Source organism: Amphibalanus amphitrite, unplaced genomic scaffold (genome assembly GCF_019059575.1).
Source record: "Amphibalanus amphitrite isolate SeventyFive unplaced genomic scaffold, NRLGWU_Aamphi_draft 001810F_arrow, whole genome shotgun sequence".
Taxonomy (NCBI): Eukaryota; Metazoa; Arthropoda; class Thecostraca; order Balanomorpha; family Balanidae; genus Amphibalanus; species Amphibalanus amphitrite.
In genome coordinates, this window is record NW_024883303.1 from 19,301 (window position 1) to 36,063 (window position 16,763).

Below are 16,763 nucleotides of genomic sequence, written 5' to 3' on the forward strand. Positions count from 1 at the left end.
TGCAGGTAAAATAGACAATTCCAAAAACAATTTATACACAAGAGGGTCAAGTTTCACAACCAAGCTAGGCACTTATGGCGTAATATGAAACTGGGCCGAACAAATAAAGAAAACATTGTCCATCTTAGAGCTAAAAGCAGATGCAATGATATCACATCACCCATAAAACCGAAAACATAATCCGCATACGAGTATGTGTCTTATAATAATTCACGTATGTGACACAAGGCGATACTAGCTTCCACTGGACCTAACTCAGCTGCTACCTCATCCCTGAGAGTGGAAAACAACCCCGCACCGAATACTGATCTGTCCTTGAGCTTCAACATGCGGACGGCATGGTTAGCCCTGGCCCGTAATATCTCTACCCCACCACCCTTCCTGTAATAGTAATCGAGCCAGTCACCTCATGTCTTAACGTTTGCATCGCTGGGTGCAATAGGAGGTAAGAATACATAAAATGACGATTCGGGCGCACATAAAAAACCAGTAAAAACAAAAGTAAAACTCCTATTATTTAACTTCAAATAGACTCGCCAATCACCCTACCATTAACCCCCGGTTTCCACTCAGCTGTCGGTCGACTCCCCACTGGTTTTGGGCAGGGCCTCCGCGACCACCAGCGACCGAACCTGGTCAAAGGCCGCCTCAGTGACAGACCGGAGACTCTCCACGATGGAGCTCTCGGTGAGGACGTCCAGCGCCTCGGCCGCTGCCGGGGGGAAGGGGAGCGGTCAGTTGTGTGGGAGAGCGCGGAGCTACATAAATAGATATGTAGAGATTGATAGAATAGTAGGGAAGATGAAAACGGACGGAACTATAAAGCGACGGGCGGGCGCGCTTATAAAGTTCACGGTAAAAATGTAGGTAAAGTCACGTAAGAGCACTTAGGGGCAAGACTGTGTGATGGAGAACAGAACTTACAAGTAACTGCGATGTGTCCCATCATTTCGCAGGAGGCCAGCTGGAAATGTTCCCGGGGCAGTTGAGCTAAAACAACATTGACATTCAGTTATAAACGGGACATATATGCATCATACACAAGCTGAGAATACGTTCCATACACGACGAACGAACAATATTAAACCGAAAACATTGCTATAACTTGGCTAGGCAGTAGGAACAATATATCATCGAAAAAAAATGAAACGACGCGAAAAATGGACAAAATGGAAACAAACGGACAGTTCGCCCTTAATAACACCGCGGAATTGGCTGCACTAATCACTCACGGAACTCGGGCTGTCGGGGCCACACCATCACCCTGAGGGCGGTGTACAGGTCAGGTCGGGTCGGTCGGCTCGAACACGGGTGTCCGCGGGTCGCCACCAGGTTAAACGCCAGACCCCGGTCCAGAATGAGTTCCGTCAGCGACACGACGCGACTGGAAAGGAAGACATATGAAACTTAGCGTCATCGCACCGAATCTGTTGAAAACACAATAAACCCAGTTACACAGAAACATCGTCAAAACATTCATCATAACATAAAAGGCATTGGTCGGTAAAAATCGCATGGTCACACACCTAGCGATCGAGTTCAAATTAGTCGGGCTGACCTCGAACACAAAGGCTCGGGCCGGGTAGTCCGTGAACTCGTAGATTTCATCGACCACTTTTCGTACGTCCTGCAAACAAAAACAAATTCCTGTAGTCATAAAAACACCATGTAAACGTAAAATATGTAGAATATCGTCGATTCATATCTTTCGGCTCTACGCCCTGTAGAAAATAAGGCAAAACGAAACGAGTCTGCGGAAATGTTCCGATCGAAAACTGTTGGGAAAGAGATAAGCTCACGAGCACTACGGACGACGTTTATTCACACCATTCCCAATTTATAGTTCATATCGCGACGCTATACACTGATACGCACGGCCGTTTCGACGTAGAGAGTCCGAGGCAGTCGGTACAGATGCAGGTGGTAGTGGTTAACGGAAGCCAGCGCGCCCAGACTGTTAAACATGCCTCGCAGACCACTGAAACAGCCGACGGCCAATCCAATCACCAAGTGAGACTGCACCAAACGGAGACGTCGGGTATATTTATTATAGATCGAACTTCACGATACAAGGTTCACTAAATTAGGCGCTTGAGCTCATGTTGAGCAGCTACTCTACACATAAGTACAAGCTGTGGTAACAGACGCAAGCTACAAGCTAGTTCGCTAGCTGTAAAGCTATTCTCACAACGGTAGAGCAACTCAACAGGACGCAAGCAACAGGGCGCGGGTTAACCCGCGCCCTGATGGGGGGGGGGGGGCATTTTGCCCCCCCCCCTAAGATCTCGAGAACCACGCAACATAGCGACAAGCGGTAAACGGCGTTGGATAGCCCCAACGGGGAACTACCTTGTGACCCAATTTGATTGACCTCGGTCAAACCGATGACGTCACAGGTCAGGTCAAAGGTCGAATTTTCACCATTTACAGGCATTTCAAGAAATGCGCTGTAAAATCCAGTAAAATGCATTTCATTGAAAATCATCGATGGGGAAATGTTCTTCAAACACATATTTTTCTATTTGAGGTCACTGATACCAGGTCAGGTCACAGAGGTCAGGTCACTGGGGGGGTCATAATATGAAAGTGTCGTGTGATACATGTTTTATGGTCCATTTTACATGACAAATGCGATTATGTGGGTCAGGCAGACTTTTGGGCCAGCTTAGGTCACGTTTTGGTCAAGGTCAGGTCAAGGTCAGGTCAAGGTCAGGTCAAGGTCAGGTCAAGGTCAGGTCAAATTAGGTCAAATTTCAAAGTTGATATTTTTGCATTAAATTGGTATCGATTCGATGCAGCTCGTCACGGGGAGTTCAATGGTGGTCTTCGTTTTGCGCTACGGGGTCTAGAATTGCTGAAAATTGAGTTCAAAAATTTGACGTCATCAATTTTTAACAGTTTTTTTTTCGCTATAACTTGGCCAAAAAAAGAGGTATCGATCTAAAATTTGGTATGTATATCGAAGAGCGCAGGGACTATCACATATATTCCGGTTTTTTCGAAATTCGAAAAAATTTTGGAATTTTTTTGAGTTTTTCTAAAAATCATTTTTTTTTTAATTTTTGGGGGTCAAAATCCCAAAAGTTCGAAAATCCGAGATGGCAGTTTTGTAGCGCCGTCTTTTCTCTACAAAACCACTTAAAGAACTTTAAAAATTGCTTGTTAACTGTAGAATTAGTGAGCGTTTCAAGATGTCATGCTTTTTGCTAATTTTTACTCGAACATGACCTCAGTTTGACCTCAATAACTCCTGACCTGAGGTGACCTGTGACTTGAAATTTTGTGTGAAGGTGTCAAATCGATGCCCGGTAAGGTACCCAAAATTTGGCGGCGCACACGCTGTGCGCCGCCGTTTTCTCGCTATTTAACAAAAACCACAGGGGGGGGGCAAAATGGCCCCCCATCAGGGCGCGGGTGAAATCTGAGCAGTATGGTAACAAAATGTGAAACGTTATTCACACTTTTCGGGTCTGCATTTTTCTCTTATGCTAAGTCCAAATAAGTAGGTATAGATTTCTTGCGAACATGAATCATGCTTTAATTGCTTTATGCTTAGCTTTAGTATTTCCCTTCAAACCAAACGATGTAAGTCGAGCCCGCAGTGCGCCGGTATGTCTCCCCGATCTCCCTGATATCTCACCTGTCTCGGCTGAGCAGCAGGCAGTGCAGCATCATCTGCAGCCCCCGCGGATCCAGCAGCTGCGGACGGAGCTGCGAGAGCCGCGGCAACAACAGCACGTGACTGCGGCCGATCGGACTGACGTTAATCATCACCCAGTCGTCCCCGACGTCAGCCGGCGCACAGTGGTCCGCTGGCCCATTCTGCCGGTCTGTCGGTCCATTCTGCCGGTCTGTCGGTCCATTCTGCTGGTCCGTTGGTCCATTTTGCTGGATCTTTGGTCCGTCCTGCTGGTCCCCGGGAGCGGAGAGCCGGAACAGGCGCTCAGCGACCGGCGCGCGTCCGAAGTGGAACCGGCTCGGGTCGAACGGGTGCCGAGTGCCGGTGAAGGCGGGCGGCGGCCGCCGGGTGGAGTGGCGCTCGCCGTTTACCTGCCCGGTCACACGGCGCACAGTGGGGCAACCTGCCACTCAGATCTCAAAACAGGCCCAACACATGACCAATGCGGTATGTACCAACCAGAGCGAGGTGAAATGTGTGCCTACTGCCTACTTGCTGAAAGTTAGCATGCAACACCCACACATCTACTGCATAAAATATATTAAATAACTACACAACAGGTATCACAGGAGACACTGACTCACCTCTAAAAAGAATCCGAATTTCCCAGACAAACGTCTTTGGGGCATTCCAGGATTATAAGCGAAACGAAACAATCCCTTATTCATAGCTTCTCTCCATTTCACCTCTAAAAGGGCGTCAAATTCGCTTTGCCCCGCATCAGGGAAGTCTTTGAGGGACTTCACCTCGGACACAAAGTCATTTCCACTGTAGCTAAAAGTCGCCGGGTCACCCGGCATTGAGTTTGCATCCACGCAGTTGCCCTCCATCTGAAAGGTGGGTCACCGCACGATCAGAATAATGCGACATTTCCATGTTGGCGTCGAATGAGCAGCTCTTCGCGTTATATAGCAGTTCAAACAACTATTCTTCCATTTTTCAATTAAACTGCTGGGGCCTGGGTAGTGGCCAGTGGGTATCACTCATCAGCGATATAGAAGACCTATGGCGAAATGCTAAAATGAATAAATGAATGAATTGAGTGTATGAATGAATTGAGAGTATGAATGAATGAATGAATGAATGAATGAATGAATGAGTGAATGAATGACTGCATTAATGGCATGACATGAAGCTGCCCGTTCCCATTTTTCCAGGAAGCGAGAAACTATCAGCTTCCAGGGAGCTAACTTCCATCACATTGCAAGGTCGTGATCATTGACCATGGCCCGATCTTCGATGCCTATTGCGAAATCCAGGTCAAGACACCTTGATGCCGGGAACGTCCTCTCTCCGTTCTTAGCTCTTAAACTTCCCTCCGACCTGGTTTGAACGTCTAGGAATCATCTGGGTGGGGCGGAAAATTGCGTAATTATAGGGCGGCGTTTCATATGATCGACCCTTTCTATACTCGTATGTCTGTCGAGATCGACTTCCGAGGCATACCTACACTACAGCAAAAGCCGTTCATTTCTCAGCGATCATCTCATGCATGCCCTGCCACGTGGCTCGGAACGGCGCCAATGCAGCGCTGGACGGCGCGGTATATAGTAACATATACAGGGTGTCCCATAATTACCCGGACATTGTTAATTAGCGAATAAAATAAGGCAAACATGATTGCGCTTTTTTCTTTTTACCGTCCTATATAGTCAACTAGGGTGGCTGTGAAATAGCACATGCAATAGATACGCTTGTTACAAGATCAGCCGACAATGATGGAAAATGCCAGCCATTGCTGGTTTCAGTTGTTTTACGGGTCTCCCGAAACTGGTTGTAGGCCTGTTTTCTTTGACCTCTTGCCGGAGGATAATACGATCATATAAGATAAACTTGACATCAAAGTGTTCACAGGCCATAAGGTATTATCCCCCAAAACGAAAATTTCTGCCTACGCCACTTTTGCTGCGTTTTTTACATCTGGAGTGGAGAAGCTCCATGTCTGAACATTGCGCAACCTTTGGCTTCCAACAGATTTGATTTCCAAAACAAACCCGTTCATGGCCATTTGGTTCACGGCATCCAGTTTTCGCACTGGTAGAATATTACCGCAGTAGTACTCTGTGCTAACGGTTGTCTTTGGGCCATCATATCAAGCCCAATGAGTGCACGGTGGCTCAAAATGTCTCACAATTTGATTTTCGACGGGTGCCTGGCCGTCTGTGCTGTTGGGGCGTTGTAGCCATCTGACGTTTACACACGCCTTTTTCGGGCGGTTCAAATGACATAATACCTTCGTTAGACCACAAAGTGTGCTTCAATATACTTTTTTGTTGTATATGTTATGTTTTTGGGATGAATCAGAATTGTAGTGATTTGCGCTGCTTTTCCCGTAGTTTTCGCATATTTTTCTGGCGAAGGACCCCAAATTCCAAAATTTTGTCGAAAATAGTGGTGCAAAGTAGACTAATGTTTTGTAGATAATCCTGATCTATTGTTTAGCTAGTTTTTAGCTAGATCGGTGACGTTTGTTGTCTATGACAAGCAACCACTTGTTTGACAACTGGTGCATGGCCCTTTTTGGCCGAGCCCAAGCTTGTCAATCAGGTTTATCTCTTGCTCTCTCTGGCTTCGTTAGCTGATATAATTGCGCTTTGCTCAATCCTAACTGCTTGCAGATGAGCTGCTGAAGCTCTCCAGCAAAAACCATGCCGAAAGTCCGTTTACAAAGTTGAGAACGGGAGTTGATTCACCATGGTTGCCTATTAGTGGCTTAAAGGGACCCTCCCACCTTCAAAAAAGTTTATGAATTGGCATGAAAGTGATGTCGCTCGGTTCAGAAAGAGCGAAAACGAATATCTACCAAATTTCACCGAAAAATATTCACCGGTTTTCAAGATATTAGACTTTTACTTTTGTTTACTTTTTTGGGATCTCCGCTGTTTCTAGCGACTTTATTTTAGAAGTGCGGCGTTTGCGGCAGATGTTGCGCGCAAATAGCATATACCACCGCGTGCTACAAAACGTTTTAGTCAAACATTTAAAAATCGTTAGATATTTGCGCTGACGTCACACATTCAGAGGGGTATTCCTAAGCATTAGCCCCTCTGAATCAAAATGCTGCAATTTTGAAATTCAATATTTCCGATTTAAGGCATTTCTCGATGTTGTGAGTGCCGAAACCGGTAATTGTGAGCCAGGGACCCCATTTTGGCTATCTCAACTCAAATCTAATGTTAAGGTGGGAGGGTCCCTTTAAGCTGAAAACGGAAAAGGACTACTCTTACTTGACTCTGGATAATAATTGATTCGAGTCGTTACCGGCCACCAAAAGCACACAGTCCCCAATCTCGATAGCTAAGGGATATCTTATAAAAGTATGATGCTTGTGTATCATTAGAAGCGAGCGCAGTCGTACTTTTAGCCAGAAAATAAATGTCCGGGTAATTCTGGGACACCCTGTACATATACTGCCTTGGACGCCCTGCTTGGACGGCGCCAAGGGGGCGTGGTTTCGTCTCTTGCGGTCTCGGCAGAGGTCGCACCGTGCCGCACGGGCTGTGACGTCAGCCGCCCCGGGGACGGGGGGGGGGGCGGGGCAGTCGGTGTCCGGTGACCGGTCGAGGCCGGATCTGCCGGCTGGCTGCCCCCCGGCAGTTCAAGTTCGCGAGCCGGCGCCCGGCTTCGAGCACGACTGGGCGATCCGGCTGGTACAGTCTGTCTTAAAAGTACCGCGCAAAGTGACGGTGGATCCATCAAGCCTGACCGAGGAAGGGCCTGCTATAATTTCAAAGTCACCGAACCAACTGACCTGGGGAATGGACGAGGATGTCAATTGCTTCAGTGACTCAAATTTAGCAGGCCCTTCCTCGGTTAGGCTTGATGGATCCACCGTCACTTTGCGCGGTACTTTTAAGACAGACTATACAGTCTGTCAGATACTGTCTATACAGTTAAGACAGACTATACAGTCTGTCTTAAAAGTACCGCACAAAGTGACGGTGGATCCATCGAGCCTGACTGAGGAAGGGCCTGCTAAATTTGGGTCACCGAAGCAATTGACATCCTCGTCCATTCCCTAGGTCAATTGGTCGGTGACTTTCAAATTAAAGCAGGCCCTTTCTCCGTCAGGCTTGGTGGATCCACCGTCACTTTGCGCGGTACTTTTAAGACAGACTGTATAGTCGACTACAGAATGATGTTCCACTCCTCAGAAGCTATCAGTTGACCGGAGCGCTAAGTTGTGCCGTTTATCACGCAATTAAGCGTGTCGATTGTGAGCATTGGAACAAAACTATAATTTGTGAACTCAGCCCGTGTGATGCGACAAAGCCTACCACTCCAGGCAAATAATTGCTTGGTGAAAAGTGGAACATCATTCTGTAGTCGACTATACATTCTGTGTGTGTGAGCACTGTATGTAGGTACTGCGTTCGCGTTTTCCGATGGAAATATATTTCACAATGAACTAATCGTTGTTTTCAGATAAGCCCTGTAACCTTTGGAGTTTACAGCTTAGCGCTCCGATGCTCTATTACACTGGGAATCAGTTTCTTTGGAACATTATTTTGCACAGCGATGCCCGTCGGTATGTTGCAGCACCTGTTCATTTTGGGTTAACATGTACACATGTGCCAAAATATTGAATTAACTAGTTGCCAGCTTACATTCCAGTCAGGACTAGTTCAAAAATGCCTCATGATTGTTGTTCATCAACGAAATATGTAAACCATTATTTCAATTTGCAATGAGAGCAGCTCAAGCTGGCAGAAAACGTTTGGATTGGAAACCCAAACTGAAACCAGTCGATTTTCAACTAGCCCACCGAACAGCCAGGCCAATCACCGGAACATGACACTTGACAGTGACACAAGCACACACGCAATGCCTATGACCTATAAACAATAACACAAGACAATCATTGCACAGTAACACGTCCTAACTCCTCTATCTTCCCATTGCACTCGAATTCCAATTTTGATTTCACTGTTTACTCCAGTGCTGCCAGATGGGGAAGGCTGTAATCCTCCAGATCAGTTACAAAAATCCTCCAGATTCCTCCAAATCCTATTGGTAGATATAGAAAGGCGGTCTTGGACGCTGCGAGGGGCTATACCCCCCAAAAAAGTTTCCCCAAATTCTCAAAACTCATCGGATTTCGAATCCTTTCGCACTGCTGTGCAGTTTAAAGGATACTTTTTCTAATAAAAGTTGTTAAGTTTTCGTTTTATCCTAAAAAAAACGAAAATTTTCGTCGATATCGGGTGCTGCAGGGCGGGCCGGGGGCATTTGCCCCAAATGTCCCCCTTAGATCCGCCAGTAGTTTGGTACCCTCGTAGATATAGCTACAGACTGAGACATTCTGCAGTCTCACGGTGATAAAGGACGTGATATATCCTAACGGGTAGGGTGACGCTGGGCAGGAAAATGCCTTTCTAGTCTCGAATGTGTTATATTTTTCCATAATATTGAATATAATAATCGGGCGACAAATCCTCCAGATTTTCCTCCAGAATCAAAAATCCTCCAAAAGCGAAATTTGTCCGCAAATAGAGTTCAAAATCCTCCAGATTTGCGGAAATCCTCCAAATCTGGCAGCACTGGTTTACTCCACTCCCTCCACTCGCCGCATAATCATTGTAACAAAAGCGCAATTATTGTCTCTTTAAACTGAAATATTTCCTAAATCAGCTGATTTTGGCCAAAGTTGAAAGAAAAACTGCTATTTTGTATTTATAATTTTGCTTATTTTTTGTGATAAAAAAAATAACAAAAAACATAATTGAAATTCAAAGATCGTCTTTTATGATTAAAAATGATAATACTAAGATAAAAATGACCATAAATTGTATTTTTAAAACATCCAAAGAAACAAGTAATTAATTTTCATATAATCAGCTGAGTGCGATATAAAGAGTTTCTCGAATGTGTCAAAAAATGCGAGCGGTAACCACGGTGCATCATAATCGAATTTTAGAATTGCGTGATTTTCAGATCGGTTTGGTGCTAATATTTTCCGTGGGAGATTACTAGTGTTTTTATTGAATTTGATTGTTGATTAACAGGTCAGCAGACACTTAGATTCTGTATTTTCTTTTTGGCCCGGCTGATTCTTCGTTCTCATTCTGCCTCTTTTGTGTGGTGCATCAGGATTCAAAACAGTTGCATGTCTTCGATGCTGGGGATTTGGTCCGGTGTCTTGACCCAAACAAAATCCCACGAACTCAACTTGGCGCAGTAGTGCTGATCGATCCTTGAAATTGGCGGTCTGGAATGTCCCTCTCCGAGCGCAACAGGGAATTTTCACGATGACGGGGAATATTCCGCGCTCTCCGAACGCACCCCTACTATTTTAACAATTTATTGAATGCACACTTGTGTGGTTCATTAAACACTATTATTCGTAGACGGAATAAATTGCCACCCTTCACATTTTTGGGCAGGTCACAATTGTAGGGAGGTTTGGGCATTGAGATTTCATAATAATGTCTATGTAGGCTGCTGGCTGAGTTGCACTCAAAACCAGGAAACTAGGGTAGGTAGGTACCTAATCCTAATTGACTTAATCACATCAGAGACTAGGTATGACATTAAAACAAAGATTATGTGGCATAAATAATCCCAGGTTCCTGAAATACAGGAACTTTGGTGGTAAGAAGACATTTCATTGGCCATTTACAAGTCATTGCTTGATTCATTAGTTGTAAACTCATAGCTGTCAGCTGAGCAATGTTTTAGGTATATTTGTAGATGAAGTATGGTTGGTAAGTTGGTAGGTTGTAGGCTGGTAGGTTGTACATTTTAGGTTCTAGGTTCTAGGTTGAGTTGGTAGGTTGTAGGTCTGTGGTTGGTAGGTTGTAGGTTTTTAGGTTGTGGGCTGGTTGTAGTTCAGCAGAAGGTTGTAGTTGAGGTTAATTCAGGTTAGATTATGTTTTATATCTTCAAAAAACTTCTTTGACACATTTACCTCCTTTTTGTGATAATGACTTATTCACCTAAAATTAGGATCAAAATTGTGTTACACCCTATAGTGCACAGAAGTGATTCCAGTTGTTCAAGGAGAAAAAACACAGTACTTGTAAAATGGTTGTTTCCTAAATATGGTAATGCTATGACATGCCTGGATTCAGACTTGGACTTCAGGGTTACTTCATGCTTAAAGCATCACATTTCAAACATACAAAACATTCTTGTTTTGGTACCTATGACACTATCAAGTCTATCCTCTTCAATGTCACTGACTGTTGCATCTCAACATAAGACATCCATCAAGCTAACTCTAAATGCTGCATTCAAGGTAACATTCTGACTTGGACTTGAGGAGAGATGTCTCATACTGAGGTGTCTCAGGTTGGTGACATGGAGAAGGATGGAGTTGATATGTCTTAGGAATGGAAATGGTAGTGTTTTGTAGATGGATGTGTTAGAAATGTGCAATAATATTCTATAGAAGGACAAACTGCCACAAGGTCATGAACACTATTTAAGACTTGCAGGTCATGCAGCACAAATAAAAATAAATGTGTAACAGAGGCCAGATGGTGGATGGATACACCCAGAGATCCACAAAATTGATGCTGCCCAAATCAAGTGCTAGTTATGATATTCAATTGACTGAATGTTTGCTTGTTTGACAGGTGCTCCATCTCTCTCAGGCAGTTCAGGGGAAAATCAGCCCAGAATGAGCTGGTTCTAGTCTGCTTCTCTTTCCCTGCCTGGGATGCCTGATGATGGGAATCAGTGTTAGAAGAATCTGTTTTATCAGCTGGTTGTTATCAGCATCTGTGTGCTGTGACTGCGAGCAGGCAGTCATCGAGGCTACCTGAAGGCGCGGAGCTGCCCCCTGGTTTGTGTGTAGGGCAGGCTGTCACCAATGGAGTCTGTCTGTGAAGTGTGCTCAGCTGTACGTAGCCTCACCGATTCATGTGAGTTGAACAGGGAGAAGGAACATTTGGGACATGATCAGATGTGCCAAAGAATATGCACCATCAGTTCTAACTTTGCTCATTACTGTGTGGTTTTAACAATGTATTGCTGCAATCACAGCTTGTGCACTCTTCATTTCCAATCGCAGATGGATTTATTTTCACATGACATCATTTAGGAATGTGCGATGTAGTAAAGGTTGATATCAAACTGGCATTTGCAGCTCCAAGCTGAAGTTCACTAATGTCCAGATAATAACGCAAGACTGGTGGTGTTTATGTTTTTATCACCTCATGCTGTTTTTTTATGCTAGACAATAACATAATGTATTGCCTGTTGCAGACAATGAAAAGCTTTCATCTCAGAACTTCCCGGCCACCAAGCCGACCATATCAAGTGCAGAGGTGGCCACGATTGGCAACTTCATCAGCAACCTAAACCACAGGTTTGTAACAATCAGGTCCATAAGTTTTATCTTTGTTGGTTTGTTTATTTGTCACTTTATATTCCAACAGCGTATGGTAGATTTGTTTATTTGCTCATTAGTCAACTAGCATTTCGACCAGCTCATTACGAATATCTGCATTTATCATTGCAGAGCATGCAACTGCTGTTTCCAAGAGCTGAAGCAGTACGGGCGGCTGAACAATGTGGTGCAGGGCCTGCTGCAGACCTACATCGAGCAGGTGAAGCTGATGCCGGGCCGGCGCTGGACGGACCCGCCGCCGGCCGAGCCGGCCCCAGTCGAGGCCGCCGAGCCCCCGGCCGGCGGCGGCGAGGCAGGGGGTGACGGCGGGGGTAGCGCCGGCGGCGCCGAGGACCTGTGGCAGCTGGAACAGGTGGAGCGCATGCTGCACCTGGTGGTCAAGGTGTTTCAGCCGCAGTTCCCGCCCTACCTGGCCTACAAGCACGTGCTGCCGCGGCCCGAGTCGGCCGGCGGCGGCGGCTCCGGCTCGGGCGAGCAGCCGGTGCCCTACAGCGCCTACTGCGACGTGCACGACCCCGAGGTGTCCGAGTTCATCCTGCGCAACGTGTGCTACTTCTGCGAGTCGGGCGCCGTGCAGGCGGTGACGGCCGCGTTCGCCGGCCAGAGCCCGGCCACGCTGCCGCTGGTGCTGGCGCACGCGCTGCTGGCCAGCGTCTCCAACCTGAAGGTGTGGCTCAACTACCGCACCATCGTGCAGCTGCTGGTGCCGCTGCGCGCCGCCATACTCAAGTACATGTGCAAGTTCAGCGACGGCGACCTGCGCTCGGCGGCCTCGCGCTCCATGTCCGACTTCATGTGGAGCTCCATCAAGGACCCGCTGGACGCGCCGCTCTCCTTCGACAAGGACGGACTCGACCTGGCCTTCAAGTTCTTCACCAGCAGCACGCTGACCATGCGGCTGGCAGGCATCTCGCAGATCAACAACCACATCAACATCTTCAACGAGCTCTGCAACGGCGAGAGCATCGTGGAGGCGGAGAACGTGGGCCTGCAGCTAGCCAACTGGCTCATCCAGAACCAGATGGTCGAGCAGCTGTTCGGGCCCAACCTGCATGTCGAGGTGAGTCCACGCTGCCTGCGGGCCTTATCTTGTACGCTGGATAGTGGATGGTGGGCGGAGACTGGAGATTATTACCTTTTTTCTTTTCTAAAACATGCTTAAAGTGCGAATGGACGCAAAAAGCCATTCAGTTGTCGCGCACGTAAGTCTCATTATGCTAGGAAGATAATCGGGAACTCGAGTGCACATTTACCGTCGCAATGTGGCTGATGTTAACGACGTATTACGTTTTGTGTGAATTTCTGTGTGATATTGTGCAGCTCAGACGGATGCCACTTTGACCGTGGGATGCCCGCTGCCCTGTACAGATCGTGAAGCAGTCGCACGTGGTGCTGAGTTTTCTGGCTGTGGAGGGACGCCTTACGAACGGTCACATCGAGCTGATCCTGCAGTCTGCCCAGCTCAAACACTGCAGCAAACAGGTGAGATTGAGCTCAAACACTGCAGCAAACTGGTGAGATTGAGCTCAAACACCGGTCACATCGAGCTGATCCTGCAGTCGGCGCAGCTCAAACACTGCAGCAAACAGGTGAGATTGAGCTCAAACACTGCAGCAAACTGGTGAGATTGAGCTCAAACACCGGTCACATCGAGCTGATCCTGCAGTCGGCGCAGCTCAAACACTGCAGCAAACAGGTGAGATTGAGCTCAAACACCGGTCACATCGAGCTGATCCTGCAGTCGGCGCAGCTCAAACACTGCAGCAAACAGGTGAGATCGAGCTCAAGCACCGGTCACATCGAGCTGATCCTGCAGTCTGCGCAGCTCAAACACTGCAGCAAACAGGTGAGATCGAGCTCAAACACTGCAGCAAACTGGTGAGATTGAGCTCAAACACCGGTCACATCGAGCTGATCCTGCAGTCTGCCCAGCTCAAACACTGCAGCAAACAGGTGAGATCGAGCTCAAACACCGGTCACATCGAGCTGATCCTGCAGTCTGCCCAGTTCAAACACTGCAGCAAACAGGTGAGATAGAGCTCAAACACGGTAACAAACTGGTGAGGTCGAGCTGATCCTGCAGTCTGCCCAGCTCAAACACTGCAGCTAACTGGTGAGTCTGAGCTCGAACACTGCAGCAAACAGGTGAGATCGAGCAGGTCGACCTGTCAGTCCAGACATTGCAGCAAACGGGCGAGCAGTTGCGGCAACATTTTGCGATTTTTCGTTCAGGAACACAGTTTGCGAAACGCATATCAGCTGTTTGAAACCCACCCAAAGTTCACGAAAAGGACAGTGCACTTCATAGTTTTTTTGTTACCTTCGTTTTGTTTCTGATCAATTTTCCGAATCGAAATTCCCAGGTGATGCCTTGAGTCACAACAGACACAGTCATACGACTGGACACCTCTGACAGGACACATTGCCGTACTGACCCCGTAACGTTAATTCCAGGTGTACGACATTTTGGCGCCGCTGATCAAGAACCTGGAGGCGGAGCCGGTGCTGCACCTGTACTCGCTGCTGCAGAAAATGGAGCCCCGGGACCACACCGAACAGGTGGGCTGTGACGATGGTGCGGGGAGTGGTGTGAGGCTGCTAATTTATTGAAACTGTCGGTTTCGGTCTAATTGTGGGCTGTGGTTGGTTTCTGTATTTTATCCATTTTGTTAGCAGCTTCAGGTGTCAAAATATGTCGTGGACATGGGGCAGTGGACACGCTACGGCCAGACAGCGACGCTAGCCAGGGGCGCTGTACTTAAGTGAATGTTTGATACAGCTTTATGTTTATCCCCAAACTGAAACAGATTGCATCCTATATAATGCTGATCACGCTATTCGGCTGTTCATGAATTATTTTTTTTACTTTTTCATGGCAGAGTCTGTACCTGACGTCTGTGCTGATCAAGTTCATCTGGAGTAACGGCGGCACGTACAGTAGCGTCTTGGACAACGTCATCAAGTCTCTGGCGGGCGGCGACGTGAGCAGCAGCGAGAACAGCATCAGCATGGACGCCTCGGACGACGAGGTGGGCGGCAGAACGGCTCTGTGGAAGCCTCATTCGGCTAACTCCGTCTCTCATATTGCGTGCCGTTTTCGTCTCATTACGCCCTTGACCGCGTTTTGCAGAAGTCACAGGGAGCTAGCGCTAGGCTAATATTTTTTCATCGGTATATTCCGGTCTAAGCGGACGATGAAGGGTACTACCGACTGAACCTTGTTTCCGTCTACTGCGGTCGGAGCTGGTAGTGTAGGGGTCCTGTTGACTCTGTTTCCGTATATTCCAGTCGGAGCTCGCGGAGTAGGGTCCTTCCAACTAACCCTTGTGTCATATGTTTCAGTTGAAGCTGGCGTTGTAATATCCTTCCGACTAACCGTTGTATCGTATATTGCAGTCGGAGCTGGCGGCCGTGTCTGGCGCGCGCAGAGAGGCGCCGCCTGACCGGCCTGAGGTCACCGGTAGCCCCTCCCAGCCGCCGACCGCCGGCGCCGGAGCCGGAGCCGGAGCGGAGCTGGGCGCCCAGAACGAGCACGCCGAGAGGTACCGTGGCGGGGAGGGTAGGGAAGGGACGGGCGGCGGTATGGCAGAATATTTTGACGGAGGAGGGATGGAGCGAGATAGGTGTGCACTGGAACGGGCAGGACGGGATGGGGGCAGGGCTAGAGAACTAGGGGCTGAGTTGGAAATTTTATCGGCGCTGTTTTACAACCTTCATTCTTTTGAGCGTAGCCTGTAGGTCGAGATAAATGAGTAACCCCTCCCTCCATCCGTTCACGGCTCTGCATAGATAACAAATATCCTAGTCAGTAGTTCGATAAATGAATAACCCCTCCCTCCATCCGCGGCGCAGCTCGAGGAAGCGTTCGGAGCCGGGCGGCGGCCAGATGATGGAGGGACGGCCGCACCTTCCGTCTGAGGAGGCGCGAAGGAAGAGGCTCATCCACTGCCCCGCCGGCCAGCTCAGGTACGGAGTGGTCTCTGATAGTCGGCGGAGGGCTCAGCGTCATTTGTGGTCGTTTGTTGTTAAGTGTTGGATTATCATAGCGGATGGGACCGTGCGGTTGTTATCAAAGCAGAGAACTCCTTCGCTCTAAGAACACATTTCTGTGAGTTTTTTCTTTAATCATGCTCTTACCTTCTGGGAATATTTCTGCCTTTCATTAATTTCATAAATCTGACTCGGTGTATAGCCGCTGCTTTGTTACATTCATGGAATACCGAAATGCGAATCATGCGAAGTGAAGTGATGACTGTGGCACGTGTCCCTGTCGTCCGTTGCAGCGGTCGGGACTCTAGCGACGACAGCTCGTCGGCCGAGGGGGACGGTGACGGGGATGGGGAGACGGCTCCGCGCGCCGGCGTCAAGCGGCGGCGCCGGGCCAACCCGAGCCCGCCGGCGCAGCGGCTGCTGCCCGCGCCCGCCGCCGCGCCGCCCGGGTACGTGCTCGAGAACTGCAGTGACCCCGTCCCCAAATACAAGAATTTGTGGCGGCCCGTAAGCAGCAAGAACCTAGGGCATCACAGTCCGGTCGGAGTCGACCGTATGTCATCTAATGTCTTAACCCTTTTGATCCCTAGAAGGATTGTAGCGCAACTGGTGTCTGTCAGCGTTGTCGTCAGTTATATTGGCTCTCCAGTCTGTTATATGACAGGCTGGGAGCATGGTATCAGTCAGTTATCTATCAGCGTATCGACTCTCCTCTGTCATATGACAGTCTGGGAGTTCTGG

At 48.0% G+C, this 16,763-nt stretch overlaps 2 protein-coding genes across 2 annotated transcripts in view; one reads left to right on the plus strand and one right to left on the minus strand.

Moving 5' to 3' along the window:
• Positions 1-8,579, minus strand: LOC122375281 (GDP-D-glucose phosphorylase 1-like). The gene is made up of 8 exons (XM_043354576.1): positions 8,563-8,579; positions 4,264-4,509; positions 3,641-4,050; positions 1,876-1,978; positions 1,527-1,627; positions 1,233-1,384; positions 925-990; positions 1-712 (listed from the first exon to the last, which is right to left on the minus strand). The coding sequence occupies exons 2-8, from the start codon at positions 4,507-4,509 to the stop codon at positions 570-572; spliced, it is 1,221 nt and encodes a 406-aa protein (XP_043210511.1). The 5' UTR covers positions 8,563-8,579; the 3' UTR covers positions 1-569.
• A 1,038-nt stretch (positions 8,580-9,617) lies between these two features.
• The window catches only part of LOC122375283 (ubiquitin carboxyl-terminal hydrolase 34-like), a 40,306-nt gene continuing 33,160 nt past the window's right edge, over positions 9,618-16,763 (plus strand). Inside the window, exons 1-10 of the mRNA XM_043354579.1 lie at positions 9,618-9,684; positions 11,257-11,544; positions 11,888-11,990; positions 12,144-13,092; positions 13,401-13,514; positions 14,487-14,591; positions 14,912-15,061; positions 15,429-15,574; positions 15,885-15,998; positions 16,316-16,471. Coding sequence (XP_043210514.1) covers positions 11,493-11,544; positions 11,888-11,990; positions 12,144-13,092; positions 13,401-13,514; positions 14,487-14,591; positions 14,912-15,061; positions 15,429-15,574; positions 15,885-15,998; positions 16,316-16,471 — 1,889 coding nt within the window. The 5' untranslated portion in view covers positions 9,618-9,684; positions 11,257-11,492. The remainder of the gene's footprint in view (positions 9,685-11,256; positions 11,545-11,887; positions 11,991-12,143; positions 13,093-13,400; positions 13,515-14,486; positions 14,592-14,911; positions 15,062-15,428; positions 15,575-15,884; positions 15,999-16,315; positions 16,472-16,763) is intronic.

What these genes read in the sequence shown, in the direction of transcription:
- LOC122375281 (XM_043354576.1), bottom strand. Translation starts at nt 4,509, where the DNA reads ATGGAGGGCAACTGCGTGGATGCAAACTCAATGCCGGGTGACCCGGCG. An exon ending in AATTCGGATTCTTTTTAGAG is followed by an intron (nt 4,051 to 4,263) that starts GTGAGTCAGTGT and finishes GTGACCGGGCAG; the next exon opens with GTAAACGGCGAGCGCCACTC. An exon ending in GCCCCGACAGCCCGAGTTCC is followed by an intron (nt 991 to 1,232) that starts GTGAGTGATTAG and finishes ATGTTGTTTTAG; the next exon opens with CTCAACTGCCCCGGGAACAT.